Below are 18,026 nucleotides of genomic sequence, written 5' to 3' on the forward strand. Positions count from 1 at the left end.
TTTTGATGCTTTCTAGAAAATGAGCTGCCAATTAAAAAATACATACCTTGACTGAGCTACTGAATTTTCACTTTTAGACACTGCTTTTAAAAGCTAAATGACAGCTTTGAAAGAATATTGCATGTGCTTTAGTTAAATAACAATTATAATGTAGATTTTTAACTGCTTCCTTGAGATGTATTCTGTATTTTCAGCCTAATCTGGACCATCTTTCTTGTCATTGCATATAGAACATTTTCTAGATACTTAGACTTACTGGTTAAATATGAGCATTTGAAAGAATCATTCATTTTTGCTTTGAGTAATTTTGACTTCTGCAATCTTAATGGAATGTTCTCTCAGTTTCTCTTCAAACGATAGGCATGCATGTATCTTCTCTTTCTTCTCAGCTAATCTAAGTGAATCTTCCTCTTTTGATTGTGTTTTGTCTTTGTTGCTGCCGTTAACACTCAATCTAAGGGATTTTTGTCATTATTTTAAAAGCCAAAACACTCAACAAGAAACTAGGAAATGTCTATAAAAACACGTACCATCAGATCTGTGTTTATCTTTTGGAGCATCTGATGTTGAACTGCTCATACTGATCTGACACATTTTCCCTTTCGCCACAAAGCAAGACCTGAGGACTTTCCTACTAGTTGAGCCTAATGTTCTTATTATTTCTATCCCTTTGATGTACATTTTTTAAAATTGCAAATTTGGTTCAGATTACTTCAATGGCAAATTGCAAAAGAGCATAAAGCAAAATAAAAAAAATTGCGTTTGTGTTATATTAAAACATAGAAACCTGATTTTTTTTAGATAATGAAAACTGCACAGATGATTCCTGCTTACCTTTAAAAACAATCTATGCAACAGAATATTGCTAATACGTTTTAAGAAAATAACTTGTATGTCAGTACTGGCGTTATTCAATAAGGGTTTTTATTACAATGGCTCTGTCATAAATCAAATTACCCAGGGAGCTTTAAAAAGTGCTGACGCTTGAATTGTGCCTCTTGTGATTCTGATTTAATTGGGTTGGGATATGGCCTGGGCATTTTTAAAGCTTCTGAGGTGATTGTAACGGGCAGACAGGGTTGAGAACCTCTGGCGTATAACAATCCATCCTCCAGTGCACTGGTTCCGTAAACATGTTATGCCTGAATTACCTGTGAGGTTTGTTAAAGGAAAGTGCCAGGAGTCCCACCCCAGATCCACTGCAGGAGAAGCCAGGGTGGGATGATGGGTCTGCATGGTTACCAGTCCTCACACAGGAGTCTCAGGCACACCAGGTAGGTCTGGAAACTCATACCCAGACCTTATTTCCAGTTATCTTTATTTTTTAAAAAAGTATACATTTCTCTAAGTATTATTGAATTTTGTCTAAAGAGTATATGGATTTTTATATTACAGTGCCATTTCATATACACTGGACAGTGTAGATGCGTTATTTGCTTACTGATATTTCATCTACTCACTGAACATGCTGATTGGCATGAAAATTTGGTGAATACAAAATAGCAAACACTTTGACCTTCAAAAATGCTATAGTACATTTTTATTTTTCTCAATGTTAGGATGTTAACTTGTTAATATGAATTGGCATCCATTTAATTCTAAATACCAGTTCTTTGGTTTTGTGCTTGAACTTGTTCATCTGTGTGTCCTTTTAATTAATTTTTATTTCATTGTCCAATTGACAATGGATTAATCTTTGCTACAGCCGCATGCCACCTAAAGGAGAATACACGTGGGTAACTGTTATTTTTCTTGAAGAAAAAAGACATCAAAACTTGGGATTTGGTGAAGAAACACGAGCAATTAATGAAAGCCCTTTTAGACACGCACAGGGGTGTGTGGACATGCGCACACACCTGCAAGCTGTAACGCTTGATTATTTCACCAGAAAGAAGACTCTCAGGTCCTCAAGACAACTTCTGCCTCAAAGCCTCAGTATTATTGGTGTTCTTTGCCATAATAACTGTTTATTATCTGGTTGTATTTTTTTTTAACTTGTTGTTTCTTCTCCCTGCCTTCATATGATATCTCTAAAGGCAGTGCTTGTATATTAAATTATTTTTCTCAACACTGAAAACACTTAAATTAAGGAACGCTGTCAAGCATATTTAGACTCAATATTTGCATATTTTGGAAAACACATTTGCTTAGAAAATGCTGGTCTGTTAAGAAGATGCATTTACTTTTTCTCTCTCCGGTTCGCTTGTTTGTGTTACAATAATGAAAAAGAAGGAGAGGCCCAACCATTGTAGGACCTGCCCTTAAAAAGATGCTTGCTCATCCTTTCATATACAGATGTTAAAATCGAACAGGGAAGTGTGTCAGGGAAAACTCAAACATTCCATTTGTGGTATCTACACCCAGAACTTTTGCGTTACAGAAACTCCCCCACGTAGTCAGTTACGTGCCTTGATTAGGCTCGGTGAACGTGCTAGTCAGCACTATTCCTTAATTCAGAATCTGTCATCTCCACCCTCTGCCTCCCCAAAGCCTTCTTTTAGGCCCGTGGTGTCTTCCCTCACCCAGAGCCTTGTGGGCTTCTCCCAACCCACTTCACTAATGCCTCTGGTCTGCGTAGTTGCTCTGGTCCTTTCTTAGACTCATTCAGGGATATTCTTCTAAACTTCCCTTGTGAAAACACTCCTGTGGTTCTCTTTGCCTTGTGAGATAAAATGGAAACTCTTGGTAGATATGAAAGTCTTTTCACAGTCAAGCCACAAACCACCTTTCCATTTGTTCTCTGTCTTCAGTTTCCTGGTTCCCAAGGTAGCCCCTGGGTCCCTCTGGCCCCTCAGACGTGCTGCACCTTTCACAGCTCTCAGCCTTTATTCAAGCTGTTCTTCTGTCTGCAACACCCTTCCTTCCTTTCCTGCCTCAGAAACTCCTATTCATTCTTTGAGACTCAGCCCAAATTTTACCTCCTCTTTGAAGCCCCTCCTGGAACCATCTCTCCTAAAATCAGATGATAGTGTATTTTATTATTTTATTATTCCTAGCACTAGTAAGCATAGTGGGCACTCTTTAAATATTTCAGTTATATTTTATGATCTTTTCCCCTCACACTGATTAAAACATTTACCAGACCTGAGATCCTGATATTCTCACCCAAATGAAAGTATCCTCTATTCATTCCAAATTTATTTGTTAAAAGCTTATTGTGTGCCAAGTAACCCAGTACGGTATGGTGGTGAACAAAACAAAGTCCTTTCCTGCATGTAGATTATATTCTGGTGAAATAGAAGCACAAAAACAAATAATAGGTTGTGATAAGTTTGAGGAGGTAAAATTCAACAGAGTAAAGGATATTAAGGACAGGTTGTGCTGTGTGAGTAGTGTACTCTCTGAAGAGCTGACCTTTGAACAGAGATGCAGTGAGGAAGGAGCCATATAATATCTAGGAGAAGAAAGTTCCAACAGCAAGTGTAAAGGCTCAGAAGTGGATCTGTGCTACCCAAACCAAAAAGTCCACGATAGTGAAGCCAGTGGAGTTCCTCGAACCTGGCTTAATTGCTGGTATATATTTCTAGCCTCCTTTGAGCGAGATGCACAGAGGAGAGCTCCTAACAAAACTTAGGGCCCCTCATGCTAAAGTGGAACGGTTTTACAGTCTCTCCTTCCCCCTTTTCCTCTCTTCGGAATCAACTTGTTTTTTTTTTGGTTGTTTTGGTTTTTTTTTTAAAGCCCAGGTTGTACCTGAAGACAAATGCTAAGAGTTAGCATCCCTGCTAAGCGGGTCTTGAGTATATAAAAGCTGTTGACTTATAAACTGTGGTTTGTTTAGTCTTTTAAGGATTTATAGGAGCACCTGGGTGGCTCAATTGGTTAAGCGTCTGACTGGCTCAGGTCATGATCTCACAGTTGGTGAATTCAAGCCCCGCGTCTGTCTGTGTGCTGACAGCTCAGAGCCTGGAGCCTGCTTCAGATTCTGTGTCTCCCTGTCTCTCCCTGCCCCTCCCCCACTCGTGTGTGTACTCTCTCTCTCTCAAAATAATAAATATTAAAAAAACTTTTCTAAAGAATTTATAGACTTTATCCTCCTTCACTGTTGTATCCCCAGTACCAGCACAGTGCCTGCCACATAGTAGGTGAACATAATTTTTGAAAAACTAAATAACTAGAAGCATAATAGTCAGAGTTGAGAAAAGCAAGGGCATCACAGAGTATGTGAATTTCCAGAAGGGCTGTCCACCTTTATATCCTTCCGGAAATAATCATTAGAATATAGTAATAGGACTAGTATATTAGGACTATCTGTTAGGACTAACTATTATAATAGGACTCTCTATTAGGACTAAACTTATAGATGCAAAATTGAGACTGTATAACTTGATGGAATCTATCTGGTTTGGGAATATAGGTATGCAATTTCTAATATTAACCAGTTACAACCAAAGAATCCTAGAATAAATAGATTTTAGACATATATTTTCTAGACTTTGAAACAGTTTAACTCCTTTTTGGATACAATGCATCAAAAAAAACCCACCACCACCACCACCAACTTTATTTTAAACAGTTATTTTCATTTTGTATGTTAGTAATTTCTTGACTTATGTAGAAATGTTTTTCCTCCTATGGTAGGTTGCTGTCTGCAATGGAGAACACAGCTTCTTTAGAGAAAATGCCTGCTGCATTTTCATTGTTTGAACATTATGATGACAGCTCAGCAAGAAGTGACCAGATGTTAAAACAAGTGGCTGGTAGGAATTTTAATATATTAATTACCTTGTTGAAATCTGGCAGTTTTTCCTTGTTTTTTTTTTTTCTTTTGCAAAGGTTTTTTTTTATATATAAATACAGTTGACAATGTTATGTTAGTTTCAGGTGTACAACAATGATTCAAAAATTCTGCACATTGCTTGCAATGTGCACCCGGGTAAGTGAATTACCATCCATCACCACATAACGTTATTACAGTGTTATTGACTATGTTCCCTGTGCTGTACTTTTCATCTCTGTGACTTATTTATTTTATAAGTAGAAGTCTGTACCTCTTAATCTCCTTTACATATTTCACTCATCCCCCAAATCCCCTCCCTTCTGGCAACCACCAGTTTGTTCTTTCTATATTTATGTTTCTATATTTATGTTTCTATATTTCTGTTTCTGTTTTTGTTTGTTTACTCATTCTGTTTTTTAGATTCCACACATAAATGAAATCATATGGTATTTGTCTTTCTCTGTTTGACTTCACTTCACCTAATACTTTTTAGGTTCATCCATGTTGTTGCAAATGGAAAGATTCTGTTCTTTTTTATGGCTGAGTAATATTCCATTATATGTATATCACATTCCATATATATCACATCCTCTTTATCCATTCATCTGTCAACGGGCCTTTAAATTGCTTCTATCTTGGCTATTGTAAATAATGCTGCAATAAACATAGGGGTGCATGTATCTTTTCATATTACTGTTTGTGTTTTCTTTGGGTAAATACTCAACAGTAGAATTCCTGCATCATATGGTATTTCTGTTTGTAATTTTTTGAGGAATCTCCATACTGTTTTCCACAGTGGCTGAGCCCACTTACATTTCTACCAACAGTGCACACCAATATCCACAATCTCCACATCCTTGCCAAGACTTGTTTTTTCTTGTCTTTTTGATTCTAGCCATTCTTACCAGTATAAGGTGATATCTCATTGTGGTTTTGATTTGCATTTCCTGATGATGAGTGATGTTCAGCATCTTTTCATGTACCTGTTGGCCATCTGTATGTCTTCTTTGGAAGAATGTCCATTCAAGTCCTCTGCCCATTTTTTAATTGAATTATTGGTGTTTTTTTGATGTTGAATTGTGTAAGTTCTTTATATGTTTTGAATATTAACCCTTTAGATATATCATTTGAACATATCTTCTCCCATTCAGCAGGTTTCCTTTTAGTTTTGTTGATTATTTCCTTCACTGTGCAAAAGCTTTTCATTTTGGTATAATCTGAATAGTTTATATTTGCTTTATAGTTTTTGTGTGTAAGGAAATATAACTGGAAAAAAACCTCTTAGTTGTAAAAATTTACAGCTAGATTCTGAATCAAAGCATAAGACTAGCGTACCATTACAGTTATAATCTGCATTTCCATTTGAACCTTTGTGACTGTCTTAGAATATCAAGGAGATAGGGAGAAGGAGTGATGGAACCAAAGGTCTCATCTTTTTTTTTTTTCTCTTTGTAAAACAAGATTTCTCTCTCTGTCTTCTAGAGATTATTTGCTTCACTCCAGCAGTTAGGTATAGAAGGAAAAATAAATCAAATATTGTCATATCTGTTGAACAGATTTTTCCTTATGAGTGGTTTTTCTCTCTTCAACTGAGCCCCTGCCCCCTTTTTTCATACTAAACAGATTAGTTAGAGAACTACCAGCTCAGCATCGTGCTCTGTGGCCAGGAGCCTCCTACTCAGCTGTCAGAAGCATCCTACTGGCTCTTTAAAATATTTTTTAATGTGCTATTTTAACAAACAAGACAATGAAACTTATTTAGATTTCCCAAAGCTGCTGTGTTTCAGTGAAGTTACCAAGTTTCACTTACTGTAAAATGTTCTCACCTATCTTCCTTAAAAGATGCTATATTCCTTCTAGACCGCCTTAAAGACAGCTGATGTTTTTAAACTGACAATTAATTTACATTCCTGTAGGAATAATTTTAGTTTAGTAACTAGTAAAAGGCTTTTTCTGTGTCTTTTAGAAAGACCCAAAAAACCCATCAACCTTATATAAAGTGCAAAATTCGATCATTTATCCTAATAGATTTTATCCATATATGTGTCAAACAAAAGGGTGGTTTTTTGGTAGTGTCTTTAAGAGGCATTGAAATAGAGAGTGAACTATTGGTGGGAATGGAAACTGGTATAGTCACTCTGAAAAACAGTATGGAAGTTCCTCAAAAAATTAAAAATAGAGCTACCTTATGACCCAGCAATTGCACTACTAGGTATTTATCCAAAGGATACAAAAATGCTGATTTGAAGGGGCACACGCACCCCAGTGTTTATAGCAGCACTATCAACAATAGCCAAATTATGGAAAGAGCCCAACTGTCCATTGACTGATGAATGGATAAAGAAGATGCAGTATATATAAAAAAGGAATATTACTTAGCAATGAAAAAGAATGAAATCTTGCCATTTGCAACAACCTGGATGGAGCTGGAGTATATTATGCTAAGCGAAATAAGTCAGTAAGAGAAAGACAAATCTCATATGATTTAACTCATATGTGGAACTTAAGAAATAAAACAGGTGAACATAGGGGAAGGGAAGGAAAAATAAGATAAAAACAGAGAGGAAGGCAAACCACAAGAATCTCTTAAATACAGAGAACAAACTTAGGGTTGCTGGTGGGGAGGTGGGTGGGGCGATGGGCTAAATGGGTGATGGGCATTAAGGAAGGCACTTGTTGGGATGAGCACTGGGTGTTATGTGTAAGTTATGAATCAGTAAATTCTACACCTTAAACCATTGCTACCATGGTAGGTAGTAAAGGGATGTTAACTAACTTGGATTTAAATTTAAAAAACCCCAGCAATTAGAGCGGTGATTGGAAAGTAAGAAATTCTGATTAATGAAGTAGATTGTTTGCTTTTAAGGGATTCATTAAATGTTGTTTTTCATGTAGAAGGATTCTTTTGAATATCTGATAGGCAACGACAGGACATCTCATGTATTTTAGAGGCCACAGGGTTAAATTGTCACAAAGTGTTAATGATTTATTCGGAAATAGGGCACATGGCAGTCCCAGTAGTTCTGAGCTGTTTATAGGGAGACTGATTTCTGAGAGGAAAATGCCATGCATGGTGTGTCTGTTTCATAGAACTGGAGCCCAGGGTGTTGACTTGCTGCTAAATAGTTTTTGCTCATTTGTGACCAGTGATGCCTCTCAGATGTAAAATCTTTGCCTGGTACCTGAAAAGTTAATCTGATCATACCCTAAACCGATCAGAAATCCTAAGGAAAGGATGTGACTTTTCTGCTGGGAAATGGAACAGTCCCTAACACTCATTCCACACTTACATGATGCCATGTAAGGGTACCAGGGAGACTGTTAGCATCCAATCTCACAACAACCCTAGGAGATAGGTTTTGTTCTTATTCCCATTTGACAGGTGAAGACACAGAGGGAACAGAAAAATGTCTCTCATATTGCCCTAGATACACAGCTACTTGAGGGTAGGGGGTGTGTGTGGTGGGGAGCACTTAGGCTTTAAGGTCTTCATACTTGAACCACTCCTCCACACCAGAGACGTGAAGCACACTGCTGTAGCAGGAAGAGTAACCAGAGATTAGTGACATCCAAGGCTTCCTTGACTTTGGCTCCTGCGGACTTTTTAAAATTATTATTTGTGGTAAAATACACATAACATAAAATTTACCATCTTAACCACTTTGAAGTGTACATCCACATCCTGTATAACTATCTCCATCATCCGTCTCCCAGGTTCTTTTCATCTTGTAAAACTGAAACTCTGTATCTACTGAACAACACCTCCCCATTCCCCCAGCTCCCCAGCCTCTGGCAACCACCACCCCACTCCCTGTCTCTATGAGGTTAACTACTCTACATCCCATGTATAAGTGGAATCATACAGTATTTGTCTTTTTGTGATTCACTTATTTAGCATCATGTCCTTAAGGTTCATCCATGTGTCAGAATGTCCTTCCTTTTCAAGGCTGAATAATATTGTATTGCATTGTATTGCATTGTATTGTATTGCGTTCTATGTGTTGTATTGTATCATATTGTATTGTATTGTGTTGTATGTTTATATCACATTTTGCTTGTCCATTCGTCTATTGATGTCCACTTGGGTTGCTTCCAATTTTTGGCTGTTGTGAATAATGCTGCTCTCCTGGGAAGAACTAGATGGAATGGGAATCTGCATCTGGCCACACAGGTCCTGAAGTCTAAGTTGATCTGATGCTTAACTTCCTGAGTGTGACAGCTCTTTATGGGCACACTCCATCAGAAGGAGGGAATCCATGGGGTGATTTCTCTGCCCAATTCCTTAGCCTCCAATACAGAAGCCTTAAAATCTCATTTTGTATTTTTTTTTTTTTTGGCATTACTCCTGTGCAAGTTTATTCCTATAGAAGTATAAACAGAGTTGCTGACATATGAAATCTCAGTCTCTGATATTCTGCCACATGGGAATTATAAATCCAGCCATAATCATTTGATTATATCTATGGAATATTCTTATTCTCTTTTTCAGAGTACTTTGAAAAGTAAAAGTATTTCCTGTTTTTGAAAAAGAATGTTTTAACTGTAATAATTTGGGGGGAAGGAACACATGAGGTCCAAAATCATTCCTAACCCACACTCTTTGTTTAATTCTCTACAACTACTTCTTCCTTAAAATTTGGTGATTTGGGCGGAGTAAATATCACTTTTTAAGTTTGTTATGCTACCTGAGAGAGATGTTTCTGTAAGCATGTTGTCATTTTTATTTATTATTTTTTAAATGTTTTATTTATTGTTTATATATATATAGAGAGAGCATGAGTTGGGGAGGGGCAGAGAGAGAGAGACACACACACACACAGAATCGGAAGCAGGCTCCAGGCTCTGAGCTGTCGGCACACAGCCTGACACGGGACTCGAGCTTACAAACCATGAGATCATGACCTGAACCAAAGTCGGACGCTTAACCGACTGAGCCACCCAGGCACCCCCATGTTGCCATTTTTAAAAACAGATATAGCTCAATGTAAAATTCATAGGAAAAAAGAAAGGGAGATTTTCATTGTTCATGCCTCAAGGAGTTCTCCTACACTGTTTCAAAGGCAATTGACAATAGTTGAAGAATTCTGCCTGGCTTTTCAGTAAACCTAGGTAACATGAAAATTTACTGAACTCCATTTATCCGGATGAACTCCTTTAGAATGTGACACTGATTTTCTGCTGGGAAGACAAACAGGAAAGTCAAAGACAGTGTATGGGTCTCTGAACCATTATCATTTGTTGGGGAGGTGCTCTGCCAGGCAGGCTTCTGAGTTTATTAAGCATGGTTGCTCAGCCTAAGTTTACTCAGCATGTCTTACCTCTGTAGACCCTCTGTGATATACCCGATGATGGATCCCCGGTTCAACTCGCATCTTCACGGGCTTCCTGCCTTCTTCCCTCCATTGTCTGTGCTGCTGCCAAGGCCTTTTTGCCTTTTGAAAATTTAGCACTGCTGATATGTGAGAGAATCTGCTAAGCACTTAATGTATATATGCTGGTTACAAGTAACCTGGGAGGAAATGTTATTATTATTATTGTTGTTTTCCCATTTTAAAGATGGGGAAACTGACACTAAGATAACACAGCTAGTAAGTGAGGGATCTGGCATTTAACATCAGGCTCTACTTTGAAGCCCATGAATGTGACCACCCGTTTATCCTGCTTCTAATTTTTCATAATTCTGTACTTCCTCAGCTCTTTATGTCTTTATTGAATCTTCGATTTGCCTCTTTTTGTTCCATCCCTTAGACCATTTATTTTTTTTCTTGTTTTTACCTTCTTGTTGAACTAACCTTTGTTTTCTTTTCCTTTGGTGTTGACTTTTAATAAAGTAATCTCATAAGACTTGGCCCATAGTATTTCAGTAAGCTTATCTCTCAGGAAATGTTGACTGGAAAAAATAACCACAAAAACAAATTTAGAAGCATAACATCTTTTCAACTATAGGAATAACCTTTTCCTCTAATTTGTAAAATATGTTCAATGCTTTTGTATCTCAAAATTTTGGAAGACAATTGCATTGGAGCTTGATTTATGGTGTTGTATACACTGTTAATGTTCAATCTGCATAATGTTAACTTTTTAAATCTCTGTGAAAACTCTTGAGAATATTGTCTGAATTTAAAATTCAGAACAACAGAGTTATATCAGATATCTAAACCTTATCTTTGAATCAGTTAATAGTGTACTTTTTCTCCTAGGTAATTTTAATATTTTGTTTAATATTTTAAAAAATATGTAGGTATAGTCACATTGGAAAGAGAAAATGGAATATAATTTCAGAAAGTGTATTTTGATATTTTATTCATACAAATCTTTTTTCTGTTTTGATCATGTAGCAACTAAATCTCTTTTGTGAACATAGACTCTATGTAGAAGGATACAACATTGGTTAGGTAGCAGAGCAACTCAAGTTTTTGTTTTGAATGAAAACCGTATCATTTGATGCATCCTCTAACCTGTATACATTTATTACTCTGAATATAGGATCACAGAGGAGTATTTTCAGGTGATCATATTTTGGGGTCTATTTTTATTTCTACGTGGATATAAGCACACATATACAAATGGATAAAAAACATTTTGGAGGGATATGCCCTCAAATGTCACAGTGGTTGTCTCCAGTGAGAGTCTTTGGGGTGGGGGGTGTTGAGAATGAGAGAGCCCTTCCACTTTTACTCCACATCCTTCTATATTGTTTGAATTTTTTTCAACAGGCCTAAGGGACTTTTGTAAAAGGAAAAAAAATCAATAAATAAAAACAGCATTAGTGATAATAAATCTTGCTTATATTGCAGTTCCACAACCTCCTAGATTAGAACCTCAGGAACCCAATTCTGCCACTAGCACAACAATTGCAGTTTATTGGAGCATGAACAAGGAAGACGTCATTGACTCATTCCAGGTTTACTGCATGGAGGAACCACAAGATGACCAAGAAGTGAACGGTAGGATCTCTAACACAGATACAGATGTGTGTCTACGTTTCTGCATCTTTATGTGAAGTACTTACAGATATCCGTATTAAGACTCATTCCATAACACATTTGTGGCCACATACAGAAACAACAATAAGCCAACAACCATATAAGTAAACATAAGACATATAAGCAAATATTGGAAGTCAGAATCAAGAAAAAGAAAATGCATAGGTATCATAACGGTCAACATGAATATTGTAATTGAGATTCAAATTTGGCTTTGAGTTCGAGGGATAACAGGAGCAACTAAGATATTCTCATTTTCGGAAAGGAAGTAACATACCAGGCTTTCAGGGAGAACAAGTCCCTTTCAGTGCTTGAATCTAAAAGAAAGTATAATACGTACCATTTTGCAGGGGAGAAATGAGCCATATATAGGACAGTGTCCTCCATAATAATTGTAGCACAAATGTAGGATTAGATGTCATGGTTGGCAGTTTCTCAGATCCATCTTGATAAAAGCTGCAAACAAACCATAAAGGTTAATTTAGAGTTCACAATTCTTGAGGCATGGGCTTTGAAAAATGTGCTTTCCTCATGTTCCCAATTAATATGCAGAGAGAAGTGAAAGTGCTTAGTAGGGTGAATGTATGATACATCTTTAGTGTATGATACATCTTTAGAGCCTCTGTAAATATATCTCTTTTCAGTAGGACTTCTTTCTTTCTTTCTTTCTTTCTTTCTTTCTTTCTTTCTTTCTTTCTTTTTTTTTTTTTTAGAGAGAGAGAGAGAGAGAGAACGTGTGAGCAGGGGAGGGGCAGAGAGAGAGGGAGACACAGAATCTGAAGCAGGCTCCCGGCTCTGAGCGGTCAGCACAGGGCATGACACGGGGCTCAAACTCAGGAACCATGAGATCATGACCTGAGCCGAAGTTGGACTCTTAGCCAACTGAGCCATCCAGGCACCGCTGTTCAGTAGGAGTTCTAATAAGACCTGGAAACCAGACACTTTGAGGTTGTACTTCCTGATGAATCAGAGCTGGGTGTGCTGGCATTCTATATTGCTTGTTGAAGACAGACCCACATTTTTTGGAAAACAGAGGAGCTCACGACAGGATGGACATGCTATTCCGAAACTCAGGAACCCAATTTGTAATGAGGAATACATTTTATTATATTTCACTGTTACCAAGATTTAAATTTTTTGAGATGTCATGTGATACATATTTAAATTAGAAAAAAGTTAAAAAAAATTTACAAAGGCAACCATAAACATAGTGTGAAGTTGGCTAAGTTTGTCAGTTAAGGACTCTTTATTTTACTGGTGACCTATGACCACATACAACATGAGGTAAGTGTTATCCCCATTTGCAAATAAGAAAACTGATGTGAGGTTAAGTAATTTTCCGAAGGCCACACAACTTATACATGACAGGGGTAGGACTCAAGCACAAACCTTTGAGACTCCAAAGCTTCTGTTTTTGTCTGCTTGTCTCTGGGTTTGTCTTGTTATACCACACTTCCTCTTCCTCTGTATCTAGCTGCATATGTCATGGACCTTCGTGACTCTCCAAGACTCCTCTTAACAATGATTTATTGATTGCCTGAAGTGCGTTTTTTGCTTAGTACTTCACCTCCGCATCTGCCCCAGCCCCCAAACACTTACCTGTCCTGTGTCTCATCTATTCACCGCCTTGAAATCTGCAGATGCCCGTTAGCTAATCTGGTGATCTATACTGTGATGCCCTGCTCTGTGTAGGGTCTCCAGCAATGTATGTTATGTGCGTTGTTAAAAGAAGTACCGGGGCAACGGAACTCAGCCCAAGAGGATGATTCCACTGAAAACTGTAGCCACAGTTTCTAGGATGTGGGGGAAATGTTTTTCACTGTGTAAGTCCTTATAAGATTCTTTAAACCAAACTTTCTGTCCAGAAAGAAGAGCTCATTGGGACAGAAAGATGCAATTAAATAAATGGAGTTGAAGAGTTCCTAAATTTCCTTTAAAAGTAAATGATCTGGGGGCGCCTTGGTGGCGCAGTCGGTTAAGCGTCCGACTTCAGCCAGGTCACGATCTCGCAGTCCGTGAGTTCGAGCCCCGCGTCAGGCTCTGGGCTGATGGCTCGGAGCCTGGAGCCTGTTTCCGATTCTGTGTCTCCCTCTCTCTCTGCCCCTCCCCTGTTCATGCTCTGTCTCTCTCTGTCCCAAAAATAAATAAACGTTGAAAAAAAAAAAAGTAAATGATCTGGGCTTCTTAACTGGGGGAGTTTTGAAGATGTGATTTTCAAGAGTAATCAGGGAGGATAACTAAAATGATCAGGGCTAATTAAAAAAAGAAAATAATTCTTTTTAAAGGAGAAAACATTTCAGTAAGAACAATCAGATTGGCCCAAAGGGGCAGGTGTTCGTAATGGTACTGAGTAATGATACTACTAAAATATTGAGAGTAAAGTGACTTAGAAATTTTAGGAAATGTCTTAATTGACCAAATTATTTTTTAGAATAGTTTGTGACCTATCAAAGTTCTTTAAGTATTTCTGTAAGTTGTGGAACTCTCTAGTTGGAAGGATTCTGGAATTCATGAAGAGGAACCAGGATTTGAAACTTTGAAAATTATACTGAATACTAAAATTGTTGACTAATTTGGGAAGTTGCTTTATAACATCATAAATTTGGAAAACATGGGGTTGTCCTTATTTTATTACATGCTCTCCTGAAATATTGGCATTCTTCTTAAGAATTTTTTGAGAATGTATTACTGAGATTTAAGCTAACATAAACTATGCAATTTTAGTATTTGCTATTGAACTACATTACTTTAATTGTGGCAGATGAAGTTCATATCTTACTAATATCCTATTATTTTCTGGAAGTGTTCACATGTAATACGGCATCATTCTAAATGTCTCTTTTTAGCATGCTCTTGTTTTCTTAGGTATTTGAAAATACTAGCTATCACCTAATGATATCTGTAAGTTTATCAGTTTGAATTTTCCACTGAAAATAGTAGACCAATTCTTCTAGTAGCTAATTTCCAATTAACTTTAGAAGACACCCTAAAGTTTATAATTGTGCTTTGTGCTAGACTTGGTGGAAGAATACAGATTGACAGTGAAGGAAAGCTACTGCATTTTTGAAGATCTGGAACCTGGCCGTTGCTATCAAGTGTGGGTAATGGCTGTGAACTTCACTGGATGTAGTCTGCCAAGCGAAAGGGCAGTTTTTAGAACAGGTAAAGAGATGTTAAGAGGGTGTCGGGAGGCAATTTTCAATTCTTCATAGATTACTAAGATCAACCTATAAGCATTTATTAAGCACCTATAGTGTGCTAGGTGTTGTGCAGTGGTGAGTACACAATGATGAGTAAAACTGGGCTCCTGTTCTCAAGAAGCTTGCTGTCAAGGGCGAGAGATAAAACAAAACAAAATATCATAAAAATTGTGGTAAGGGTCATGATCTATTTATGTACAAGTTATTGTGAAAACACTCCAGAGGAGTACTCAAGAGAGCCTGGGGCAGGGGCAGGTTTGGGAATGGCTCCTTAGAATTGATGCCTAAATGGAACCCTTTGAAGGATCAGTTAAAGGAGTATATTCCATTTATAGAAAACATATGAGCAGAGGCATCAAGGTAAGAAAAAGTATGGAGTGTTCAGGGCATTACAAGAAGTTTAGAATTATTTCTTTGACTTAAAAACAAGGAGAGGAAAGATGTGAGGTGACAAAGGCTAGTGTATGGGGGCCATGTTTGCTAAGATAAGATTGGGCTTCATCGTATGGGTACTAGGAGCCCCAAAAGGTTTTTCAGCAATGTTATTCAACTGGGAATGCATCCCATGAGGGAGTCTTTTCACTGAAGGCTGCCGTGGGTGTGGCAGAAGCCAGGTTTGCATCACCTTTAAGATCATTCTAACTACTTCAGGGGGAGAAGTGACTCACTCCCACCATTTTATTCTTTCTTCTTGCCTCCTAAAATAAGTATTTATTGAGTACCTACTGAAGGCAAGATTATGGCTAACTTGTGTGAAGGGAGACAGACAAGAATCTGTATTGTAATTTGCTTGTAGATGTATAAAAAAACTGTTGAGATTTATAGGAAGCTAGTATTAGAGGCTCTCTGGGGATGGGTGAAAACTGTACAGTTTGGAAGGCAGAGGTGGGAGGGGGACTTTTCATTATATACATTATCTTTTGGGCTTTCAACCAAGAATGTATTTTTTAATCAAAAATTAAAATGAAACCATGCCCAAGCACTCTTCCCAGGGTACGAGGGAAGCAGAGCTGATGTTGATTGTTCCGTGATTGCTTTGGTTCTCTCTTGCAGCACCCTCCACCCCTGTAATCCGTGCCGAGGACTGTACTGTGTGTTGGAACACAGCCACCATCCGATGGCGGCCTGCCAACCTGGAGGCCACTGAGACCTACACTCTGGAGTACTGCAGACAGCACTCTCCCGAGGGTGAGGGCCTGAGGTAAGGATCTTTTCCACAGCGAGAGCCCAGGGTGCCTGGAACTCAGCTCAAGGTCCTAACCTAACTGAGCTTCTGCCTAGAGAGGGAGAAGAGCTTCCTAACATCCTGCTGAGCTCATTAAGCTGTTGACTTGATTTGCAACTCCATCACTATATTCGTCAATGAACTCCAAGTTTGTAATAAAACACATGCTACAATGTAGAATAATAACTCCCTTGTAAGAAAAATGTATGCAAATTTTAATAAGATAGAACATTCTTTGAGGTATATTTAACTTGAGTCGTTAGACAGGATTTATGCATATTTCATGCATTTTTTAGTAGTTATATCAGAATAGATACACCTAACTCAGGAAACTAATAGTGAGCTTATATATAATGTAAATCTGTGTCTCCATGATGTATTGGTAATATAAAGGAGCTAATTATATATATGTATATACACATATGTGTATATATGTGTATATATATAATATGTATATGTATACATATGTATATGTGTGTATATATGTGTATATATATAATATGTATATGTATACATATGTATATGTGTGTATATATGTGTATATATATAATATGTATATGTATACATATGTATATGTGTGTATATATGTGTATATATATAATATGTATATGTATACATATGTATATGTGTGTATATATGTGTATATATATAATGTATATGTATACATATGTATATGTGTGTGTATATATATTATATATACATATGTATATGTGTGTGTATATATATATTATATATATTACATATATATAATTACAGAGACATACCTGCCTCTCCAAGAGCAAGAAGGATCTAAAGAGATTTTTCCAGGAAAAAAAGAAATGGGAAGCTCTCTCACTAAACTTATAAAGCTTTAAATTTGTTAATAAAGGGGTATGCATCCTGGGGGCATTTGGTAAATGTTAATTTATTTACTGAGATGGTGATTTCTTAGACTCCCATCCATGGCAATAGAGCAAGTTCACATTCCATGATGTGTATTCAGATCTTTATTATTAATGCTCATGTTTTAATAGAGACACTTTTAGCTTGTTTTCATTTATTTATCTTTTTGAAATGTTTATTTAAAAATTTTGTTAATGTTTATTTATTATTATTGAGAGACAGAGAGAGACAGAACATGAGCATGAGAGGGACAGAGAGAGGGGGAGACACAGGATCAGAAACAGGCTCCAGGCTCTGAGCTGTCAGCACAGAGCCCGACGTGGGGCTCGAACTCACAAACTGCAAGATCATGACCTGAACCGAAGTCAGATGCTTAACTGACTGAGCCACCCAGGCGCCCCTGAAATGTTTATTTATTTTTGACAGAGAGAGAGAGAGCACGAGTTGGGAAGGGGCAGAGAGAGAGGGGGGGGATCAGAAGTAGGCTCCGCACTGTCAGCAGTGAGCCCGATGTGGAGCTCGAACCCACAAACTGTGAGATCATGACCTGAGCCGAAGTCAGATGCTTAACCAACTGAGCCACCAAGCACCCCTAGCTTGTATTTAAAACAAAGTTTACTGAAATAAATTATTTTGGTAGGATATAAAACTTTGAAATAATAGTACAACATTATGCAGCTTTTTAATAAAGTATATTATTTAAGCTCTTGATTATCTACATGATCAATCAACAACTATTTATTTAGTTATGTAAGGTTTCACACGACTGAGCAATAATCATAGTTTCTTTCAAATATGTGAAGACAGGCTTCACAAAACAATGATCAAACAATGAATTCATGTTGAGTGGGGTATGTATGGGTGGGATGTAGGCATTTCAGCAGATGTGAAAACATAGTAAAAGTACATAAAACAACATAGCTGTTAATGTGCCAACTGCTGGATGGCAGACCTCAATAATCAGCAAACAGAGGCAAGGTGACCTCTGACCACAATGGAGTGGGAGAAGAAGA

The 18,026-nt window shown here is 37.4% G+C and overlaps 1 protein-coding gene across 1 annotated transcript in view; it reads left to right on the plus strand.

Moving 5' to 3' along the window:
• CMYA5 (cardiomyopathy associated 5) overlaps positions 1–18,026 on the plus strand; it is an 89,705-nt gene that overhangs the window by 50,000 nt on the left and 21,679 nt on the right. The window contains exons 6-9 of the mRNA XM_043592900.1: positions 4,582–4,700; positions 11,518–11,667; positions 14,722–14,868; positions 15,960–16,107. Coding sequence (XP_043448835.1) covers positions 4,582–4,700; positions 11,518–11,667; positions 14,722–14,868; positions 15,960–16,107 — 564 coding nt within the window. The remainder of the gene's footprint in view (positions 1–4,581; positions 4,701–11,517; positions 11,668–14,721; positions 14,869–15,959; positions 16,108–18,026) is intronic.

This window comes from Prionailurus bengalensis, chromosome A1 (assembly GCF_016509475.1).
Source record: "Prionailurus bengalensis isolate Pbe53 chromosome A1, Fcat_Pben_1.1_paternal_pri, whole genome shotgun sequence".
Lineage (NCBI taxonomy): Eukaryota > Metazoa > Chordata > Mammalia > Carnivora > Felidae > Prionailurus > Prionailurus bengalensis.